The sequence below is a fragment of the Uloborus diversus genome, chromosome 10, assembly GCF_026930045.1.
Source record: "Uloborus diversus isolate 005 chromosome 10, Udiv.v.3.1, whole genome shotgun sequence".
Taxonomy (NCBI): Eukaryota; Metazoa; Arthropoda; class Arachnida; order Araneae; family Uloboridae; genus Uloborus; species Uloborus diversus.
Genome location: NC_072740.1, coordinates 74,129,567 through 74,154,108, shown reverse-complemented (window position 1 = coordinate 74,154,108; position 24,542 = coordinate 74,129,567). Strand labels below are relative to the sequence as shown.

Genomic DNA, 24,542 nt, shown 5'->3' with positions numbered 1-24,542 from the left:
TAAAGGGCAGGGTTACGGTAGCGTGGTTGGTTGGCACGTTAAGCGATGAACTATACGGTTGAAGGATTATTTTGAGTTTTAAAGCTAATGTTTATCTTTTTATGTGTTTTGGCGGCTATTTTTAAATTCCAAAAAGACTCTAATAGGTTTTTGAAAATGTGTGTACGCGTTTTAGTTGAAGAAAATTGATCATTTCACATCAGAAAGGATGGAAGGGATTGTGAATTTTTTTTATTTAACAGACTTCCTTTAAATTCTTAGCATGGGCATGCCGGGCGGGTACTGCTAGTCCATGATATAAGGTAGCCTTAATGAAAAAAGACCTTTATGTTTTGACTAATTTTTGTAAAATAACAGAACAAACGTTTTTTAATTTTCTTGCAAAACTTATACAATGAAACAATAAATATCAGATGGTCAGTATAACGCACTTTAGAATTTCACATATCTGTGTTTCAATGATGGTTTTAAGTTCCGAAGTGATTTAAATTTATTTCATTTCCTTTATTACAATTATTCAGTGTTAGATTTGAATAGGATAGTTGTCACATATTCCGAGTCAATTGAATTATTCACTTGTAAGAATTGTCGATTGTTCAAAGAGTTTGTCAATTCAAAATGTAGAGGAAACTGTAAAGAAATATTTATTATAACGTGTAGCTGTTGTTTAAAATCCATCGTTGAATATGCATGAATAAATTTAATGGTTAACATACAAAGTCAACAGCAGGAATTTCGATTAATTTCAATTCCTTTACTGTAGGAAAACATGTTTATGTATTTTTCGTGCTATAGTTGAAAAATCTTGAACTCAATGTACTGGAAATTTTGCACTTTCATGTGCGCAATTCAACGTACGTTATGTTTTTGCAATGTCTACGCATTGGATTTCAGTATTCTTAACTCAGCCATAGTTATAGTTAGTTATATAAAAAAAAGCTATGTACTGGGAAAAAAAACGTTACATAACGTTTAACTTTTGCACTATTCCCTCTAAGTTTTTAAACAATAACAAATCTACTTACTGCCAAAAAAAATGTTCAAAATTAAAAACTTGCAACCAAAAAAGCAAAAGTTTCTCTAGTATAGAAAATAAGTCTACGTTATGTCCAGTTCATTTTTTGAAAGCATGAACTCAAAATTCTGTCATTTTACTTGAAAGCAAAAGTAAAATTTTTCAGTTTATTTTATTTTTCCAAATTTAAATGAAATATTTCCGACTGAGTTAAAATTTTTGAAAGCATAAACTAAAGAGTTTAATTTGAGAATTAAAGCTTAGTTTGTATGCCAAACATTAAAAATATTTTTAAATTCCCTGCCTTGATGCTACAATGCATCACGGTAGGCATTGTTCAAAGTTTCTATTTTAAATATTACTGCTCATATTTTGCTAACCCCATTATGTTCTTACACTATCGGACTAATCCGTTTATTGGAAGTAGAAATCTCAAGTGATGCACAGAGTCTATAATGGTGTGATGTGAGAAAAGAAGGTTTTTTGAAGTAAAACGTGTTCAAACCATGAGGGAAGCCTTCTTTTATTTTTTAAAAATCTCGATGGATAGCAGCATTTTTTAAGGTAACAGCAAGCTCATCTTGGCACAAACAGATGGATATTTCTCCTATGATTTGCACTAGTTACAGCCAAGCCTACTTATTAGAATATAGTTTTAAAAAATACCTCGCTTAATGTAATACATTTTCAATGTACCAAACTGCTGTCTATTATCTTAATCCCGTTTAATGGAATATCCCGCTTATTAGAATACTTTTTCGTCGCTATTGATTGGCTAATTGGCTTTCGTGGCTAATTGGCTATTTCATTAAGCGGGCTTGACTGTATCTCCTAATTATTAGTTGTATTACTTACTCATTTTTGCTTCTATGTTCCAAAGATATATTCCACTTTAGACATGTTTGGTAACAAAAAGCAAATTTTATGTTGAGAGATGTAGTTTTTAGAAATGTTTTTAAAACCCAAACCGATAATATCAGTCACTCGAAGTTTCTGAAAAAGTCCAGTTGGTAAGATTATTGTTTTGAAAGATTTCCTGCTAGCCCTTGAGTCATTACGCTCACTTTCAAAATTTAATACTTTCTATACACTCGCTTAAAATTTTAATTTTCAGTGTTGAAACCTTTTTAAAGGCGAATGAGAATCGTGCGGTTTGAAAACAAAATTTAAAAGTAAAAAGTAAAAAAATATTAGCAACGGTAGGGGAATGCAGGGCAAAGTGAAATGGTTAAGATGGCTTAGCTTTTTCATAATGAACAAATTAGAAATCTGTTTTGAAAATTACAGTACATAAAGAAAGAACAACGTATTTTATAATTAAACTTGCATTGAAACATTTTTTTATTTTTGGCAGTAAATTCGTGCCTTTAAAAAAAGTGGAAAATTTTGGCCCATTGGCAAAGTAAGAAATGAAATATTTTTCCATTGAAATATTTTCTATTTCATTATTAAAAATATTTTGATTAAATGAATGAGCAAATAAAAAGATGAATGAATGAGCAAATAAAAGATAGCGAAATAATAAACTAATAAATATATAAATGAATAAATTAATATACATATGAGGAAAAATAAATGACTGAATAAAATAGAGAATAAATAAGAAAATAAGTGAATGGGGGGGGGAATAAAACATTTTGGATTACTTAATGAAAGAATGTAAACAAATTACTTAATGAATGAATAGGTAAGCGATTTAGTAAATGATTGAATGAGTGAGCGAAATGAACTATTTCACTTTGCTCCTATGCCCTTGACTAATTGTGCAAAATTTTTAAAATACAAATTAACTTAATATTAACTAAATAAATACTGCACTGAATATTAGTAGGTCTCAACTAATTTCAAAAATGTTAATAACAAGAACTTTATCATTTAATAATAACAAAAATAATTTTTAACTTACAACAAAATATTACAATTTGAGAATCCAATTTTGAAAATTGCTTGTATTATCATACTATGATCTTAAAAGGAAATTTTTTCCTGACTGGAATAGATTACATGTATTACTACATAAGTTAAAATGTTACCAGATAGGCGACACTAAAAGCAGAGTAAATATTCCACCGTTTCACTTTGCCCCACATTCCCCTACTATAATATCAATGAAAATTGGGAAGATTTTTTTTAGCTGTTTAACAGTTTTAAAAGTCAAGTGCTATTCGAAGTACAATTGGTGTTTGGTTTTGAATTATTAATAAACTTCAAAAGTTGGCAACTGAATCAAACTCTTCTATTTTAAAATTTCAAGAAAATATCTTTATTTTGCTTTAAGTATGAAAAATTTAGCTTATATGTTACGATCTTTAAATATCGTGACAGAGCTCTCATGTTTTATTTCAAAAAAAGTTTACTTTCTTAAATGCTTTTTAAAGACAAGAACTAGGATTACACAGCTCAATTAACGAAACTATTCTCAAAACATATATGAATATGGATTTTAAAAAGCAACAAAAAAAGGGGGGGGGGAAGAAGAGGACTCAGTTTAATAAACTTCAAAACGAGGAGTGCTTGCCTTCCTTGTCATTACTGACGCCTGAACTATACAGACTACCCTCTGTGACGTCGTCTGAAGCGTCTCGCATCGGCTCTCTGGAGACCTCATCAGAGGTCATAAGCCGTGGATAGATATTTCCCTTGATATTTCCTAAAAGGATGTGCAGCTTTTACTTTTAATAGGATTTACGCCAGGTCCAATCTAGTCATCTAGACGAGACTATCAGGTTATAGTCAAAAATAAGCAGCAATTACTGTTTGATCTTGGTAGAGGTTAAAGTTATTAAGCATTTGGAAAACAGTTTCTTTTTTAAGTTTCTTTGATATCTGGTTCACCACTAAAAAAAGATGTACTATATTTATTGAAAACTAAGTTTTCAAAAGAATGGATAGGGAAGATTTGTATTACATGAAATTCTTAATGGGAATAAACGAAACTATTTATAAAATGAATCCCAATACGGCAAATGCTTAGATAACTGGAAATGCATTTAAAGTTATTTGAAAGTCTCAGATTAAATTATCAATCTTTATTTAATAGTTTAGAAACTAATAAAATGTTACTTGCGCTTGGTTCGTTGGAAAGTTAAGAAATATTTTTTTTCCAGCAGAACCAATAACCTTAGTTTAATTCGAAAAAAAATGACTAGTTTGCAGATCATAAGGCGATAACTTTATTTAATTTGGTTAAATAAATAAACTAAATGTTTCAAGGAGAAGAAAAAAAATATGTACTTCATTTATTTGAAAGATGCAAATGTATTTTAATATTTTGCTCTTAAAAGGCAATTGAAAGGAGCGGGAACGCCCCGAACTTACAATTATGGGAGGGCAGAAATTCACAAGTTGCCGAATGGAACTCCCAACTTTTGCCGGATAGTGATAATTTTGAGTAAAACGACAACAACGTGTATAAAGTACAAATAGAGTATTAAAATAGTTAAAAACTCAGCAAACCGCTGTTTCTGGGCTGTCAAATGCGAGCCCCTTCATCAGTGCATAACAGAAGGACGAAAAGCTCACACAATGTGGACCAACGAATTGTGTGAGCTTTTCGTTTTTTACTTCCTTTTACAAAAAAGGAAGTATTGTATTCGCGAAAAAATTTTCACTCAAAAATCGCCCTTAATTTCCATTTTGCTCACCCCCAAATGAATGTTGAGTTTTTTTTTCGATTCGACCACATGCGGAAAAGTGCCTAAGAATGTATAGACACGCGAAATATCCATTTTGACCATCACCGAGGTAATTACAACGACTTTTCTCGTGACGTCTGTATGTATGTGCGTATGTGTGTATGTGCGTATGTGCGTATGTATCTCGCATAACTCAAAAATGGTATGTCCTAGAAAGTTGAAATTTGGTACATAGACTCGTAGTGGGGTCTAGTTGTGCACCTCCCCTTTTGGTTGCTTTCGGATGTTCCTAAGGGGGTCTTTTGCACCTTTTTGGGGGGAAATCATTGTTAATTTCGATGTAAACTCAAGTGGCGTTATAATTTGTCGGACACTTGGCGATATATCGCCAGTCTTTTGGTCGCCAAGTTTTGTCGCCAACTTGGCAACAAATTTGGCGGAGTTTTTTTTTTTGGTTTCAATTTGGCCATTGTTGGTGATATTTAGAGAATAAATATTGAATCACATTAAAATAGCGAATAATGGGGAAATGACATTAAATTGGAGTAAAAGGAAGTCATGTGATGCACACATCAGCTCGTTTATGCACGGATGAAGGGGCTCCCATTTGACAGCCCCGAAACAGCTGTTTGCTGAATTTTTAACACTATTTTAATACTTTATTTTTACTTTATACACGTTGTTGTCGTTTTACTCATTCCATAGTACATAGTTTTCGACTGCTTTTTTACTATGATAATTTTGCCAAATAGAACTCCAAATTCCGCCGAAAGATAATACGTTTGCCTAATGAACCTCCAAACTTCGCCGAATGATGATAATTTGGCCGAATAGAACTCCAAATTTCGCCGAAGTAATTTTTCCGAATCGTCTCACAAAATTTGCCGCATAAAGAAATTTTTGGAGGGTCACAGTGACCTCTCGTCGGGGTGTCCCTGATAGTGAGACTGTGAGCATTAATATTAGGAAAACAAATGCTTTTTATAAGCAAGAATTGATTTAGTAACTATAAGTATCTCTTGATTTCAATCAATCATCAAAATACATTTTTTAAAATGTTTAAGTTTCCATTTGAAGTTTTATTACAAATGAGCAAAAACTGGAACTTTTTTAGAACTATTTCTTTAAAATGTGGAGACTTCCGTAGAAAAAATGATTTCTTACCTTTAAAGATTACTTACCTTTGTCAAAATGAAATTTTTGTTTTGAAAATTACACTACATAAAGGAAGAACAATTGATTTTATAATGAAACTTGTATTGAAACATTTATTTTCATTTTTTTTGGTAGTCAATTTGTACCTTCCAAGAAGTGGAAAGTTTTAACTTTTTTTTTTCGTTGAGAACATTGAAAAGTAACATATATTTATCATAAAACGGTTTCTATTTGATTATTAAAAGCATTTTTAATCAAAAAATGAGTAAGTAAATAAAAGAATGAATAAATGCATATATGATGAAACACACTAATAATTAAATTAATAGATGAGAAAAAAATGAGTGAATCAAGAGTGAATAAGAAAATAAGTGAATTATTAAATGAAGGAATGTAAATTAAATAATAAATGAATATGTAAGTGAATTATTAAATTAAGGATTGTAAATGAAATCATTAATAAATGATTTAATAAATAACTGTATAAGTAAACAAAATTATCTATTTCACTTTGCTCTGCTAACTGATTGTACACAACATTTAGAATAAAAGTAAGCTTAAAACTAAACAAATACTGCGTCAAATATAAATAGGTGTCAAGTGATGTTTAGAATGTTTGCAAGAACTTGATCATTTTATACTAACAAACGTAATTTTTGACTTACAACAAAGTATCACAATATGAGTATCAAGTTTTGAAAACTGCATGTATTAAGTACTATATGTTTTTGATCATCAGAGAATCTTTTCGTATCTGTCTCCACATTGCCCTACTTCGCTTTACACTCACCTTTTAGCGTGCGTAATTCTTTAATATTGTAAGATTGTTTTCAGAAATAAAGTCCTGGTACAACTTAGAGGTTTCTACCAGCTAAATATTTGAGCTTTCACGTCGAGTGAAGAGATATACTTTTTTGAATTTATTAGAATGATCCCAGTGATGATTTACCCTAAGGACTTAATTTTTCTTAGTTCAGTGCTTTTACAATATTCTTTATTTAAAGTGATTACGTTTTATTTTCTGATCTCATATGTACGCAGTTTGATGGAGTTATGGAAGATACATGAAAGTTTTTAAATGTACATGCGTTTGTCACGCCATGAAAATAAATTCTCCCACCGTCAAGTAGAATATGCATGCGTTCCGTGTCTTTATTATTTTTGGTGTAGCTAATTTGCTATAAAAATATTCAGTTTAAGTACAACTTTAATTATCAAAAAGAAAGAAGCAGTTCGTCCTTTATATTGGCTCTCTGAGAGGAAATTTCTTTGAAATTCATTGTTTATTTTTTGACTTCTTCTTCTATTGTAAATATTTTAACATTGTAGAAGATGCTAATACACGTACATAAATTTGATTTTCAGTTTCATATCCATTGTTTCATTTGAGGAGTAATTTATCAAAGGGAACATATTCACTTTTTAGAAAAATTCGTTTTGTAACATTTTCTAAATCTTTCAGATGATCTTTATCAAATCACTTACTCTCAAGATGTCTAAACGTGGAAAATCCTATTTTATTTAAGGTTAAAGATCAAAAGGTAACAAATCCGTCCTCTGCACGTTTTATTTTGAAGAAAAGGGGACACATCCTGAATCCGTAGTACGAAGACTTTAGATCCAAAGGAACCCTCAAATTTTAATCCACTACTTTTAGGTTCATGAATTTCGATAAGAGATTATGAGAAGGTGAATTAATAGAGTTTTGGTGAAGTCAGAATTTTCAGCATTCAGGTTTTTGTTCAAAAGGGCACATATTCAAAATTAAGATGGCAATATCGCCTTGTTTTTATCACACAAACATTTCAAACTCTTAGCCATGATTTGCTGTGCTTTTGTGCTCAATTCTGTACCCAGAGAAGTTGATAAAACTATTTTGCTCTTACCCTTATTTTTTTTCTCACCTCTTGAACATTTTTTGGAAAATGGATATGTTCCCTTTCGATAGATTAGTCCTCATTTGTTCATTTGTTTTTAGAAAAAAGCGGTTGTCAAATATCTACACGTCATGGACGTAGAGAAATGCAGAAAACAAATCTTAATTCACACTAGCCTGCGAATTTAAACTTTTTGTTTGTCTCCAGTATAAAATGTGATTTTATATAGTACCTATGCGCTGAATTCACATTTTCAATCCGTTTATTTCTATCACGTAGGTCTGTCTTGAGAAAATCGCTTTACATGTATAATTTAGCGAATTTAATCTCAAAGATTTTCAAAATACTTTATTTTAAAGAAAAAAACAGCATTAAATGTAAATAACTTTGCTGAGTTAAGGTAAAAATTTCTCTTTGAACATACGGAAAGTACGCTTTAAGAAAAAAAAAATTTAACAAGGGAATCAAGTTAATTCGGGACACAAAAGAAAAAGCATATTTCAATAATTTGTTTTGACGACCCAGTTCATATGCATTTATTTCTATGATTACATCATAGTCAAGTAACATTTGAAGAATAATCCGTGAAATTTTCATTATTTTGTACGAATTATTGAACTATTGATAGTGACTCTTCACCAACGTCTCAAGACAAAATAAAAAGTTTCAATGCAGTGCCCCTTATAACTAATCACAGGATCATATGAAATTAAGAAAATATATATATTTGTTTCTGCTAGTAACGACGTCATTTGTTATTTTTATTTAAACGAAATTTAAAACATCAATTTTTTTAAATGAAAAACCTGTTTTTTTTTTCAAGTGCTACACAAAATTGGTAAACCAATTAAAGAAAATAATCTCGACGCTGTTATTTGCAAACATATTAACTCATACAATTGTTTTGGGTTTTTGATTCCAGATGATCTAGTGATAAGCTACGAGAAGCACCGCAATTAAATGTGTTTTTTTTTCTTTTTCTTTCGTTCTTTTTTTAACGTCCGCTCGGAGTCTTTGTCTGTGACTCATTTCATCATAAAAATGTATGAACATATCATAGAATAGTCTTCTAATGTTATTTTATTCCGCAGTTGTTATGTAAATATGTATTAACTGTTTCGTCGGAAAAATTATCGAAAATATGCTTTTTTGTATCGAATGAACCTTACTTCCCTTTAAAAAATAAATGGTACATCATAGAAACTTTCTGGCTTTGAATTAGATTTCAGCATTCTAAAAACACCCCACAAGCTTTCAAAATTTAGAGGTAGCAATTTTATCACTGGCTGGCATGATTTAGTAAAAGATTTACAATAACCATTAAGATCTATAACAAGTTTTTTTCATCGTTAAGCAATTGAGTCGTAATTTATGTCGAATATTTTGATATAGTAAAGCTCTATTGTGTGCGGTGGGAAAATCTCGATTTAAAGTGAATGTAGCTAAACACTGTGACAATTTAAAAAAAAAAGAATGATTGTTCAGCATTCTGTCATACAATTGAAGTAACCTTCGTTTCGTTAAAGTAGTTGATTTCTGAAAATATGACTGCTATTAAATATTTTATCATGTAATTAGTATGCTGATTAGGTTACTGGATGATGCTTTGATGGCAGATTATGTGTACTTTAATTTCTTGTGAAGGTTTCAAGTTCAAAATTTAGGACATGGTAACACCGGTTTTGTGTTCAGTACTTTCACTTGTTTCGATATATATTCAGCATAAATCTCAAAAAGAACATTAGGACTAGTGGTAATACAAATCTACGGCAGATAAGGTTTTCTTTTTCTGTTCGTTTTTATAAGTTATTCATTTGCAACATTTTGTCCAGTAAAGGAAATAAACGATTTAATTTCCTTAAAAAATTTACTACCTTAAATTATAAAAAAATCGCTTATCTAGCAACTAATACTTACTAATCTTTAAACCTTATATTGCGTTTTTATGCAATTTTTGTGACAAAAATGAAAAGTTTCTAATCATAATCGAAATCTGCATGCAAAATTGGAATGACTCATTAAATTACTCATGTTCTGTTAATACATGTTGTTACAAAAATATTGTTTTTAAAATTATTGGCTTGAAGTCTCCAAAGTAAATTGTAGCAATATATTTTTTTCTGTTTTTATTTTTGAACGCAATGATGCGGAAATCACTTATGAATGTACAGTGAAGCATTGAAGATACGTTTTTGAAGGGACTATGAAAAGAAACTTATAGATGAAAAAAAAACTTATAATTGGTATGCGTTAATATGAATTGTACTCTGCGGGGACTAATTTAAAAACGTATAAAAGAGAAACGTATAAACAGTGCTTCACTGTATTTGGAAACCCTCCTTAATTTTTATCGTAAAAAAAAAAAAAAAAAAAAACATGCAATATGTTGTTTTAAAAATCCTGGTATTTTTTTACGTAATTTATGAGGCACGCCTTTTATAAAACGTGAGATTCCCGTTTTCTGGGATCTTGCTCTTGTTTATCTTGTACGTTGTATAAGTACTACAGTCAAAGCTGTAAAACATGACAGCCTTAACATTAAACACATAACTCATTGTACTTATGCATTCGGTTATTCCTTTTTTATATTACATAGGGCAAAGAAGCATTTGGTTCCGCAAAAGTGCATTACGTCACACTCTGCGAGTCGAGGGTTTCGCCCTGCGTTCGCAAATTACGATATTCCTAACTGTCATATAAAATATTCACAGCTGTCATTTTCCTCGCGGCGGCAGTGACCTCTGCTGGCGTTTTGTACACTTTACGCAGTCGCTGTTGGCCGGAAATGTTCATGATAAAAAGTAAAATTTATGAACAATTCGCGAGATCGAATTTCCCTGTATAACATTTCTACATATTCTTCAGAACTTCGCCCAATCATCCTTCGTGCCAAAATGAAGTAATAAAAATCCATTAAAGAACATTTACTTTGTTGCAGGTCTTCATTTCTTTTTTTTATTTTTCGGAATTTATCATGATTTATATTTACGTTAAATACTGATATGTATCGTTCATGCTTGTAGGGTCATATTTTTTTTCCGCATTCCGTCTTTTTTGTTTCCATAATCCATCAACTATAAATTGACCAGGCAAACGAACATTCCATTTTTACTTCTCCATTTTGGCGCTAAAATTGGACTGTGAAACGTTGAACATGGTGACGTTTAAATGTTTTTTTTTTTTTTTTTTTTTTTGTTCTGGATTATCCTTCCAAGTTAAGACAGAAATAAGTTTGTCGATAACTAATGGAATGTACTTTTCCTTGAACAAACTTTGATTTTGGTTCAAGATAAACTTGCAGGTTATGGGCTGCATTTTTTTTTCTTTAAGGGGTTAATATTTTTCAGAAAGCTAACACCAACTGGCAACTTTCGTCGAGTTTTTTGAAAGACCTCTTCGCCATGTTTTTTACTTGTGAACAGGGGCCCCACGAACTGATATTTTTAGGAGGGAGGAATTTCTCCATTTCCCAAATGGAACCAAGTCCCCGGGTAGCACACGTAAAATTTTAACATTTCATAAACGTCGTTGCCACAACGTTGACAACTATTTTATAACATTTATGAAACGAAATGTGCTACCTGGATCTTATACGGGAGAACTTAAGAAAACGTCGAAACAAACTGAAGTCTCACTTTTTTTTCTGGTGAGTTACCTAATTTAATTTTTCACAGAGGTTTATGAAGTATAACTAGATGCACTCGAGTTGACTTGAATAAAATATGAATTTTACTGCGTGTCATTATCAATCGTGAGAAATTTCAGTCAAATTGTTAACCTGATATTTGTCACGAATATTCATAGCTGTCAATGCTGGCTTTGCATTTTGATGATAAATGTTTTCGGAACTTCACCCCCAGATGAAAACTCCTGTTTTTGGCACTGCTCCCTTCATCCAGTCTGAAGCAAAAATAACTTGGTGCGCCTTGTTTCAGCGTAGGACGCGTTACCATTTCTTTCGATCCACCTCCACCATCCGTAGTGACGCATGAGAACATGGCATTTCGGGAATGATTACTCCAATTTACTCAGTACTGCTGCCATATTTCATCCACGACATTCCTATTCCATGGTAATAGTGCTTCTTGTATTTAAGACATCTTCCTTGTATCTACGGTCGCATTTTTTGGATATTTTGCTCCGAGGAAACTAGTTTTTGATCCTGAAATCCCAGTTCGTGTGCATAAAGTGATAGTAGTAAAAACATCTACTTTTGTTTCTTTTAGGCTTCTAATGATGAGCGTCGTGAGTTTTAAGTTATTGAATAATTTTCTTCTCTCAAGAATTAGTAAATTTATGTAATAGTCCAAGTTCTTAAAAAAAATGGTTAAACTACCCACATATGAGACAGTGAGAAGCAAAGAGATGTAAGTGCCAAAATTAAAAATTTGGAGAAAAACAGTGCAAAGGTGAACCTTCTCTCTGTTTTGGTGATGGAGATAGTACTAGCAGTTCTGGTAGGTGCTGCCATGCAGCATGATTTAAAAAAAAATACTTTTCAATGAAAGCCTACCTAGGATCGGAACTTTAAACGTTTTTTACTCAAAACAACGTGTTCACTTACATTCCTTTGCTTCTTACTGCCTCATATGGACTGCATGACTGCTTTCACTTCGTAGATCGTGCTTTAGTTTATTGTTTGTAGTTCAATTGCAACTGTTTGTACAATCTACTACATGTTTGTGCGGGATTGTCGAAATTTTAGTGTCTCGCAAAGGTCCATTTAGAGCGCACGATGACTGGATTGATCTCAAACTTACTGTTGGCTTACCATTGAAGCACATAAGTACTCTGAAATATTAATTTCTGATAACTGTTAACTAAAATTCCACTTGATGTTTGTCATGATTTCGATAAATATTGTCGTAATGCAATAAGTTTTAAGCATATTCTAGGTTTGGTAGTTCCAGTACCAGGAAACTCTTTTTGCTTTTATGCATTTCTCTAACTATCTGGCGATGTTGAAAGTGTGTTATTTATCATAATTGAATGTGATAGATTTCTTGCCTTCATCATAATATTGACCAACCCTAAAACATTCCGTTTGTTCTTTTAAAAATATTTAAAACTTTAAAGTACGACAATACTAGGGTCCTATCATCTACTGAATAACAAAAAAGGTAGCTTAGGCATGAAGAAAATAGTAAGTTGGAGAGCTCAATAATTACTGAAGTTACAATAGTTAAATGAAAAATTCATTTAAATTTCACGGATAAAAAAATACTGGCTGTAAACAGCCTTGTAACTCTTATGGACATTAGCACTAATATCAGTTCTTGCTATGTTCTTAAAATAATGAGTGGTTTATGTTTGTCAAATAAACTTTTCGACAACAAGTCCGGAATATTCGACAATGCTTAGTTATGAAAAGTTTAACCCGGGAGTACAAAGAAGCCTCATTTTATTACATTTAATTATCAATAACCACATATTGAGTTATCAAGTTTTAATTATGTGTAGGAAGTGTAGAGCTTTGATACAGATAAAAACTAATTTGTGTGTTTCACAAAAACTGCTTACACTTAAGCTCTAAGCTAAAACATAACCCGACATAATTTATATAAATCAAATATTTGCCGTCTTTTTATGATTTATAAAAAAATTTTGCAAAAAAAAATAGAACCGACTTCAAAATTGCTCTAAAAAGTGAAAAATAATTTTATTCTTTAAACACCATCGATAATACTTTTAAACATAATTTTTGAAGTTGGCGCAAAAACGATCGATAAAACCATTCACAGCCATAACTCAACTACAAGTATAAATTTAACCACGTCCAGTTTCTTCACTACCACATGCATTACGCATTGATGACAGCATATTTGAGTAACGATATAAATGTTTCGTTCCTAAGTTTGGATGATTTTTTGATAAAAATATGAACGAAGCATGGTTACAATGGATTTTACTTTTTGTTTTTGCGCCAACTTCAAAAATTATGTTTAAAAGTATTATCGATGGTGTTTAAAGAATAAAATTATTTTTCACTTTTTAGAGCAATTTTGAAGTCGGTTCTATTTTTTTTTTTGCAAAATTTTTTTATTTCATTCTTTTTAGTGTAAATGTAGATATTTCAGTAAAAGTAAGAAGTTACCTAGTAAGAAGTGCGGCTCTATATCACTGTATTGCTTTAGAAAAGCCTTTATTCAAAATTATCATTACAATTACTATTAATGTTACAGTTATATGGCACCAAACTTTTATAACAATGAGTTTCATATTGTCGCGTAGATGAAGATAGCGAAGACAATGTGAAAGCCAAATGAAGCGAATACTCGTTAGTCTCAACTCGAGATCTTAATTCAGAACCACGAATGAACGTTACATCTCCTTATATACAACTTGAAAAAGTGCTGGAACTTTCCAGACTTGAAAAGATACAGAAATTAATAGAACATTCGAGAAAATACGGAAAACAGTAGAAACGAAATTTTAGTAAAATTCACTTTGTCCTAGTCGGGATTTGAACCCAGGTTGCTCGTGTGGGAGACGAGAATTCTACCACTGAGCCATCGTTATCCACGGATGACAAGTGCGAACTTTGCTACAATATCATTTTAATCATTTAATAGGGAAATTTACTGTTTTTTGCCCATAACTTTTTTTCTAAAGAACAAATATGGTCAAACAAAGTAATGGGACCTAAGTTGAGCCATCCTCTATCCATTAAAAAAAGAATCATCAAAATCGGTTCACTAGGTGAGACGCTATGAGTGGACAAACAAAAAAAAAAAAACATACATACGGTATGAACTGATAACCGCCTCCTTTTTGAAGTCGGTTAAAAACTCAGTTTTAATGCCATTGAAGCTATACCTGAAAGCCAAGAATAAATTTGAATATTCAAAATTTGGTTGCAATAAAAGTAAATTAAATGCGCGTAGAAGGAAAATTATAGTATAGATATTTCTTGCTCATTTTAAAAAATAAACTTTAGTTTATTTCCGTTTAATTATTTAAACAGATAAATTGTAGTTAGATTGAACGCGTGTTTCCCTTTCAAAACTTTCGTCAATATTCTAATACAAAATGCTCGGCTATTATCTTCCTTAAATTCGAATAAATGAACTATTTGAAATTCACAAAAATAAATTCAATATAACCTGAAACATTATTTCAGAGAAAATAAAGTGATTGCACTAAATAGACCTTTGTATTGTGCCTTATTTGCTACAATTATTCTTCAACTCACATCAATTTTAAAGCAGAATGAAAGGTTTTATGTGCAATGTAAATACATTGATAGTAACTTAAATTTCGATTCCTAAAACAACTAAATAAATCTTAAAACTTCTTTCTGCCTTAGATTTTTGTGACAAAGTTTTGATTTTAAATTTAATAACATTTCTTTTTAACATTTTTCTGAAAACAAGCTTAATTTAGAAAATTACACTGATGTATGCTGGAAATAGTGAAAATCAACTGCAGTGAAATACGTTAACACAAAAACACTTAACATGAGAAATTGGCTAACACATGATCTAGCCGCCCAGACAGTATATACTTCGATTTATTACAAATTCCATGAAATTAAATTCTGTTAAGATGGAAAACTATTTCGGTTCTATCAGTTTTGTGTTAAATGGTTTTCACTTTTTAATTTACTAATAAGCATTTTTATTTTCTCTATGGTATTGAAGTATTGAAAAGTAATTCATCCCTGAGGTAAGAAAAATTGAATTTGGGAGGTATTTTATTTTTAATAAGAATTATTTTACATTAATGATGTAAGATTTCTTTTGACCTAGTAAAGAGCGCTCCTAGGAAAACATTGTTTCTTTCTGAATCATCATATTTTCCTATTGAGAACACGATCTGAAATTTCTATTTCTCATTTCTATTCTCAGACTTTTTAAATAATAAATTTGGATACTTGTTTCAATCATGCAGGGTAATAAGTATTTATTTAGGATATTTAAGAAGTCATTAAATGTTAATTTAGTTTCTATTCTTTTCCTCATCAAACATTTATAACGAATTTATCCCAAAAGTTTTCTTTTCAATGTACATTTTAATATTGCATGCATCTTAGAGATTTTGTTCGAGTCTTGAAATTTAACTCTTTCTACTGCTAACAGATTGTATCTGGGTGTTTTATTGATTGATATTGTCTAAATTTTAAAGTTTTGTATTTAAATTGGAGATTTTAGTTGCACCAGAATCGGAACAAGGCGTTGTTTTATTTATTTACTTACTAGCTGCATTGCCCGGTTTTGCACGGTCTACTTCCAAAATAAAAGCTAGGTCAAGTGACGCATGTTCAACAATCAGGCTTCAAATAGAAAGGGGGGGGGGACTGTGAAACATCCCGATCAAACAATTATTTTCAGAAAAAGAAAACGTCAAATCAAAAATTCCCGAACAAATTAAACGCAACTTCCCTGATTATCTTCTACTGGCGGTACAATATATATATATATATATATATATATATATATATATATATATATATATATATATCTCGCCGAATAATAATCAAAAGGAGAAATTTTTACTTCAAAACAAAAAACAAAATTTTATTTTGTTGCAGTCGAGAAAAAAAAAGGGGCAACCTTCTGAAACTTTGTTCACGCTAATTTAAAATGAGATCGCGCAAACGATAGTTTTAAGATTTAAAATTTCTGTTCCATTAGGCTTAGCAGTGCTTTTAATTTTTTTCCCGGTGATTTTACAGATTTTTTTTTACTTTGAAGGAAATGAAGGAAGGAACTTTATGGGTGTTTTTCGCGGGCTTTCGAATGAGACCTGAATCGAAGAAATCGGATAATTGTTTCGGGTAGAAAGAGCACTTTAATGCCATTTTCGGGCTTTAAAATTAAAATTCGAACGGTCGGTAATTTTTTGGCGTTCGACCCCCCCCCCCCCCCCTACGTTTCTTTAAAAATCTGCCTGCTTTCTTTAATGCTAAGTTTGAGTAAATGCTTTTAACTGCATTTTAATAACTCTTCGTTTCCTTCAAAAATTCAATTTTACTAGTTAAGTCATAGGAATATTAATCAATCTTACTTAACACCTGAGTTTGGCACGAAAATGAATTCAAAACACTTGCTAATGTTAACACTAATGGTTCTTCTATTGCCAAGTCGAAGAATCCGTAGATAGCTATATTTATCTATGACGATGTCGCATGTTGACGTTTCGAGCAGTTTTTCACAAAACATGATTCCCTTGTCTATCAATGTCAAGAAGCCAATGAGCCAATGTCAAGGAAACCAGGAATTGCGGGAATGACTTCAGCGAAAGGTCATCACTCGTTTGGAGACCGGCTTTCATGTAATCTATTTGAATAGTTTTTCAAAAAGACTAACTGATCACTTGAAGTTCTTTGCTATGTCCTAAGGAAAATACGTTTTTAAACTAATGTTCATAAAAATCAAATGCAGAAAAGAAGAATCGCATAAAAAAATAAAATAGAATAAATTCAAGGAAACTGATATACCTTGGAGAAAATCTTAACATCCGTATTTACGTCGCCGATCATGTTTGACGCTGTTGCAGAGTCATTACTATTCAGTTTTACGCAGTGCTGTATTTGGAGACGAGGGGGGGGGGGGGCGTTCTTAATAATACTTGGTTTATAGTAGAAATAATGCAAGTTCAATATAAATTGGTTTCAAACCACCTTTTTGGAAAAAAAAATCTGTTTTTTTAATTAAAGCTGGAATAAGTAATCTAAACTGACCTTTTTTTCGTTAAGCCAAAATTCATTGACTTCATTATCAACCCCTTAAAGAGGGAGAAAAGTGCGATCCACCAACTACCCCCCCTCCCCCGAATCAAGGCATCATACAGTCAAATCTCGATAACTCGAAATCCCAAGTCATCGGCTATAACGTTTGAGTTATTGGTAGTAGCTATGGGAAGTTTCTACAAGTCTCAAGAGTTTGGGGAGAACTTCGAGATAAAGGAATATTTGAGTAATAAGCTGCGAGTTTTCGAGATTCGACTAAATATTTAATGCTTATTAACAGCCTTGGTAAAAATAACAATTTTTCCTAAAAAATTTATTATTGTTACTAGTTTAATTTAGCTAATATTAGGTGTGTAATAATTCAAATTTATCAGTTTGTATCGCAAATACCAGACCAGTTGTTTGACGACCAATCATCCAATGTCTTATAACAACCAAAAATAAATAAATAAATAAATAAATAAATAAAATAAATAAATGTGATTGTAAGGGAACAACTTTGTCATTATTTTTTTAAAATTTGAATAGTAATACTAATCGGAGTGCTGACATGTGTAATTAGTCTGCCTTTAATTCAATGTTTGTTTTCTTTTGGTTGATAAATTTTATTTTCTGTTCTTAATATTTTCTATAGTGAAGGAAAACATCTATTACATGTTTTGAGAAATAATAAATATGAAAAAAAGGATGTCTTAAACATTATAAACAATTACAATATTTCTAACAATTAAAGAGAAAAAGTGCTCTGTAATAGGATTTCGCATATCTTCTTTTGAACTGTAGTTAGAATTCGTCATTTATTTACTTCAAAATGGAAACTTAAATATTTAAACTAATATCCTATTGTTGCTTTCAAAATGCGAAGTGATTTCGAAATGTCATATTTGCAAAAGGGGATGGGAAGCAATCAAAATTGAATAGCTTTGTTTCTGAAAGGATAATATGCGTTATTTCTTTAACTAAAGTATAAATATTAGTTTCGAAAAAAACTATTTCTAACTAGTATAGCTTTGCTGCCCGAAACTGTCCACTAGACTACAAAAGTAATCAAACTTTTTCAAAAATACTGTTTTGCTGGTTCTTGACTTGAGAATAGTTTCCGGTTTCATCAGAAATTCTGATCTTATTTTTGCTCTTATTACCTCAAATATTACAAATATAGCCGTACTCTGAACTTGGCCGCTGAATCTGTTTTAAAGTATCATTATCTTAGCGTCTTAAACTGTGTTAAACTGGGATTTCCACGTTGTTGGCAAAACATACCAATACTTTCGAACACTCTTATTACTCCTTTGAACTCCAAAATAATCTTCATATTTCCTGATAATTTATTTTTATTTCGGCATACATTAAATTCGCTAATTTTCTTTTGTTTCAGGAAGTTGTCCTTTTTCCAGTAGTCATGTCTAGCCCTGCCAAAGAAGATCTTCCTAAGGTGCCCAACGACTTCAAGAATGAGCTGGGACAGTTCAATGCTGCTAAGTTGAAACATACAGAAACTAAAGAAAAGAATTGCTTGCCTTCCAAAGAAGGTTAAGTTCATTATTCTCTTAGTGAGACTAAAACTAAATGATATTCTTCTGGTTTTATTTCTTCATTAATCACCATTATAAGCATTAACCCATTGATAGTTGCGTCCTTTCTTTTAAGGATGTTAACCTTTCAGTGTATGGTGAGACTTAAATGAAACCCACCATTTTTTAGAATTTAGCCTTAGTGGTATTGCAAGTGAATATTGGGGAAGATAGCAAATACCAATCAATATGGATTTAATTAGATAAGTCGGCGCAGAAAACGTCTGTTTACTTAAGTTTTTTGTTATAAATTCAGAAAAAAATATATTAGATCCTTGTTTCACTGCACGAACTATGAACAGAATGATTTTTAATTTTACATGGTGCAATTAAAGTTTGAAGTTTTTTTATTAACAGTAATTTTTGCCTTAGTAACGTACCTATGTCATAAGATATGTCCGTTACTGAGCCAAAAGAGTATTTAAATATGGTTTATAGAAATTTTCAAAATTTAACTGTCTTATATGAAAGTAGAATCGATGTTCTTCATCAATTTCATGCAATAAAGCATGGATGTATTTGGAGTCCTTGTAGGAGGTTTTGCGCAACATCTGATGCATCTATTACTGTGGAGATGCCCTTTAGCTAGTCTGCTGGGAAAAACTGCACGCTTATTCTTTAAGTGTTTTTGTTATGATGCAATTTCGAAATAAATGCAAAAAATTAGCATTTGATTTGGTTTTTCTTATTTTCCTGGTATTGCTGATAATTTCAGGTAGGGCACTTTAGTTTAAAGCTGTGTCCTTCTAATTTGAAAGCTCATTGTCGGCTCCAATATATATACTAGTAAATATACTGCATTTATTTTCTCTCTAGAAAATTTAGTATTTGAGCTCTGATGTCATCCTCAACGTTAGACCGGAAAATAACGTATTGCGAAGAATTTCAGACAGCATGTCAATCCTGCTCAAACGGAACAAGAAACTTTTTTTAGCTATAAAACATCTTAGAATGTTACATATCTTCTTGCGATGGTTGTTTGAAAAGTGACATATGAATAACTTTTTCCAACAAAGATTAGATTGAGAGGAGAACAGATTTTCTAGTAGGTACACTTTAAAACTATTACGCATTTTTGTATGTACAAAAGACTTCTATGTTGCTGAAACTTTAAGTGAAGTGCAAGGTTTTATTTATCTTTGCTTATACAAATGAAGTCTAAACTGTTTCAGTGGGTGAAGTAAACTGAGGAAAACTTCTATGAATAGCCTGTTTGGCAGATTGCAGCTCTTCTACGCCCTCTGGCACCTTGTTTAAAAAGCTAATTTTAGACAGAATGCATAATGACTGTTTAAATTATGATTCTGTGACTTAGTGAAGTGGGGAAAATGTTACATTGCCCTTTTTACTTTTCAGAGATTGCATGGTGGTGGGGAGGGGGGGGGGTGCTAACTATCATGATAAATGGTGGGGGAGGGGGAGGGGAGGATTTTTGATGCATATTTTAACTTGATGTTTTCCTTGGTTTTTTTTTTTTTTTTACTTTTATGTTAAATGGTTAACATGTTCGCAGAATGCACTTGAAATGCTCCATCATAAGCTTTATTCCATGTTGATGACTTTATTGACAGCTTGACTACATCTCTTAGTTTTGAACCCAATTCATAGTAAGGGTGCGTTTAAAAAGGAAATAAAATGACTTCATGCAGAGTAGAGAATTTCAATAGAAATAATCTATCCAATCAAAGTTGTTTTAGGGATAGCACTACACCCCCGGAAAACAATCGCAATTGGCAAGAAAACCATCCTGGACAGTTCCAGCAAATGATTTGGCCCCTTAGACTACCCGACATAAATTCCATCAAAAACGTATCGGGCTTAATCGAGAAATCAGTTCATGCAAACAAATCCTGCAAGGACAAAACATTCACAAAAATGGGCATCTATAGCAACAGCATGGCTCAATATTTCTGTAGGGAACAACCAAAAACTTGAGTCCTTGCCACGTCAATTTGTTGCATTTCTTCGAGCAAAAAGCGGTCAGGCATGATAGTAGAAGGTATCCCATAACTTTCGTCATCTCAGTGTATATTGAGACTTAAATATTGAATGTTACATAATCAAACTGAAAAATTTATTAAACATATGAAATCGCAAATAGTTTTAAGTTAGCAATATACAGAGATATTGCTCGAGAAATAATTTCGAGATTTTGTCAAGGAAATATTCAAAGAGTGGAATTTTTCCTTGATAATTCTTAGAGAAGTGAAAAATATTTTGAAGGAGTGAAATATACGAAAACATTAAATATTAATTAATTGATAAATTCCACAAAAAAAAAATATATATATACATAAATAAATAAAATAAATGATAAATGATGTGAAAACAAATAACAGAATGATCAGAAGAGAAAAAGAAAATATGTGTACTATTTTGATTATTACGTAACCTTTAGGATGTTTTTAATTTTGAATTAAAAAAAAAGACATTGAAATGTAATATTTTCAAAATTCCAAATACTTTTTCTCATTTTCCACCATGCTAAATTTTTTATTCAATATACAAAGCGTGAAAATGCGCTAAACGAAATTTTCGAAGCGTATTTTTAATTTTCAATACATGAAATATGCTTTAAGGGGTGTTAACAATGTCTGTACAGATAGATACATAGTTCGACAAAAACTAAATCTTACGAACCAGAAAATTTTTTGGCGCCACTCATGGAAAAATATTTTTTCAATTCAGGTGTCTGTGCGTTATGGCTGGTCCACGCATTATCTTGCGATGAACAACTTAACACTTTTCATCTAAAAATATCAAGGTGGTAAAACTGAAAATAAATAAATAAATAAATTTAAATAAATAGAAGAAAAACTAGAAGAAAAATCCTTGCCATAAAATATTCGAAAGATACATGCTGATACATAATTATGAAATCTCAATTTATGAAAAAAATATTAAATTTGAAACTTCAAAGCTTTTATTTTTTTTCAGCTTAGATTGCTTTGAAAAATATTAGATACAGTACTACATGAATGTTAATATGTTGTTTAGAAACAAATTAGAAAGAATTGATGATTGAAATACCTAACAATTTTTACAAGTGTAAATATTCTAAGTTTGACGCCAAGAGAAAGAAAATAAATAAAATTTCAAAAATTATATAGAGCGGAATTCACTTTTAAGCTAATCATTCAAAGCTAAAACTCGTATTTTTTTTTTCTTCGTTCGTTCTAAAAGAGCTAATGACCAAAAATATTATTTTTAGTGACGCCATGGATCTTTGCACCCTTTAATATATATCTATAAATGTATAGGTAAATTTTCTCAACGTTGCTATGTATGAGAATCGCAGAAAATTGCATAATAACAAACTGACCCACTTAGCAACAAATGTTTCAAGAAAATAACTTACTACACTTTCCACGTCATCTTTTTTTTTTTAATTAAAGAACCCGCGACCCTATTACCTAGAATTATCCAATGATTTTCTTTTGTGGAAGCTTTTTTTCCCCCTTTGCCCATAGTTCCAGTTTTACCATTGAAAAAATGCAGTGTGTATGTCTTATGGTCTTGGTGAATGATGTGAATATAAAGATCAAGTTAAATCTCATCTTAAATAAATATTTGTGTTGAATTTCTTTTATTCGTTTGAGTGCTTGAAATATGTGGTAAAAACATTGTATAATCAATTAAAATTATGAACTGCTTCATGTTGAGTGCATTATATTATTGATAGATCTTGAACAAGAAAGGCAGCATTTTGAGTTCTTAGAAGGTGTTAATAAGTTTAATAGAGGAAAACTTAAGAGAGCTGACACCTTGGAAAAAGACGTCTTGCCCACAAAAGAAGGTTGTATTTATAAAAAGGAATGAGTTTTTAGCTTAGCTTAACCCGCTCGGCAGTAAGAAAAAATCGACGAGACACAGTAGATAGAGTGCGTATTTAGTTATTTACCCTTAACTGTTGAGGTGATTTTTCTTCTAATGCAGGTAGTGAGGTGAGTGTATGTAATCCCAACACTTCTGCCCTCCACAAAATTTAGCAGATAAAAGTAGGAAAATTTCCTAGTTATATAAATGCAACGAAATACAGTCGAACTCTCTTATAAAGAGCCCTTATTAAAACGAGCAATATTTTTGCGATTCGTAAAATTTCTATTGAATTTCAGCTCAGTTTATCCTTTTCTGGTAAATTTTCTTCAACATTCAAAAGTCAACCCATGTTAGTGATAAATCATTAATCTTGTGAACATGCGATGACAACACTTGTTTTAATTTGTGAAGTAAAGAAACGTTTAAAAAGTATATATACACAGTGGTTCCCAAAAGTGTTCGTACACCTACGATCTTCAATGAAATAGGACCATATCCATTGGTTAGAATTAATATTTTGAAATAGGTATTTAATTGTAAGATCTATGATCAATTTTCAATAAAATAATATGAAATTTTTGTTAAAAATATTAAAACTTACTTTTTAAAAAATCAAAAACCAAAATGTGCCGGAAATTTTTTTTCACAAAAGTCTTCGTACATTTTAAAAATGTCTATATTATTGAATAATCTACCTTCTTATTAAGTAATTATTTAGTAGAATATCATGCAGTATCAACAACTTCAAACGTCTGAGAATAGATTTCATTTATTTCTTTTTCATTCATTGTTTTTCTTTTTTTTGGGGGGGGGGGAGGGTAATTTCTGAGTAAGTGTTCAATCACACTTCGAGTCTTACTGTTTCTAGCTCTGTTTTCGTTTCAAAGCCGTATTTTCGTAATCTAGCCTCCAGATATCTCTAAATATGTTACATTAAATTCAAATCTGGAGATTGAAGGGGTATTTACTAAACTTTAGGACAATTTTTGAGGCACTAGAGGCAAACGTTGAAAACCATGTGCTTCTTATTGTTATCTTGATTTTAAAAAAAAACGAAAGTTCTTTCCGATAACCGAATTTGTGGCTAAGAGTTTAAAATCAGTTTTTAAAATATTTAAATGAACAGCATGATTCATTATTTCATCAAAAAATTCCAAACTACCAAATCCTGATGCTGATATGCACCCTCACGCAAGAACACCTTCACCGTCCTGATTAACTGATCCAACTAAGTTCTTAAGTAAGTTCCTAATTTTTTCTTCTATTTACAATTACTCAACAATTTAACTAAAAATGTTAAATTCATTTTTATCTGTAAGTAAGACGTAATTCCAAAACGTTTTGAGCTTATTTATCATTGATTTTTGCGCCGAAAAGCGTAAGCTTTCTGTTTTTCGCACGGCGAAGAACATTTCTGCGGGAAGAGGTCCCATTCAATCCAGCTAATCAGAATTTGGCGAACAATTTTAGGTGAAAATTAAACGTAAAATTTTTTATTTAACTCTGCAGAAACTTTTGCAGCACTCAAATGTGTATTGTTCATACCTTTAACTGTAAATCTCCGATCAGGCTTTGACAAAATTGCCGGTTGACCTTTTCTTACTTTGTTTTCGGTCCGATTCTTTTCTTTAAAGCATTTTATCAAGCACTTTACTATAGAATGGAATAAATTAACTAATTTAGAGACATTTCAAATCAATTTACCGCTACTGTGAGGAAAAAATTCAAATTTCGAATGGTGTTCATGGTTTTTACGAATACCAACCATTTTAAAGT

General features: G+C 31.2%; 1 protein-coding gene across 5 annotated transcripts in view; it reads left to right on the top strand.

Annotated features, from left to right (window-relative positions):
* LOC129231752 (thymosin beta-like) overlaps positions 1–24,542 on the top strand; it is a 59,570-nt gene that overhangs the window by 20,149 nt on the left and 14,879 nt on the right. For 2 of the 5 annotated variants that reach the window (XM_054866116.1, XM_054866112.1), the window contains exons 1-3: positions 11,652–11,754; positions 18,752–18,905; positions 22,630–22,743. In XM_054866116.1, the coding sequence (XP_054722091.1) occupies positions 11,671–11,754; positions 18,752–18,905; positions 22,630–22,743 (352 nt within the window). In that variant the 5' untranslated portion in view covers positions 11,652–11,670. Of the gene's footprint in view, positions 1–11,651; positions 11,755–11,775; positions 11,928–18,751; positions 18,906–22,629; positions 22,744–24,542 lie in introns of those variants that run through there. The other 3 variants (XM_054866113.1, XM_054866114.1, XM_054866115.1) reach the window with 3 other exon arrangements.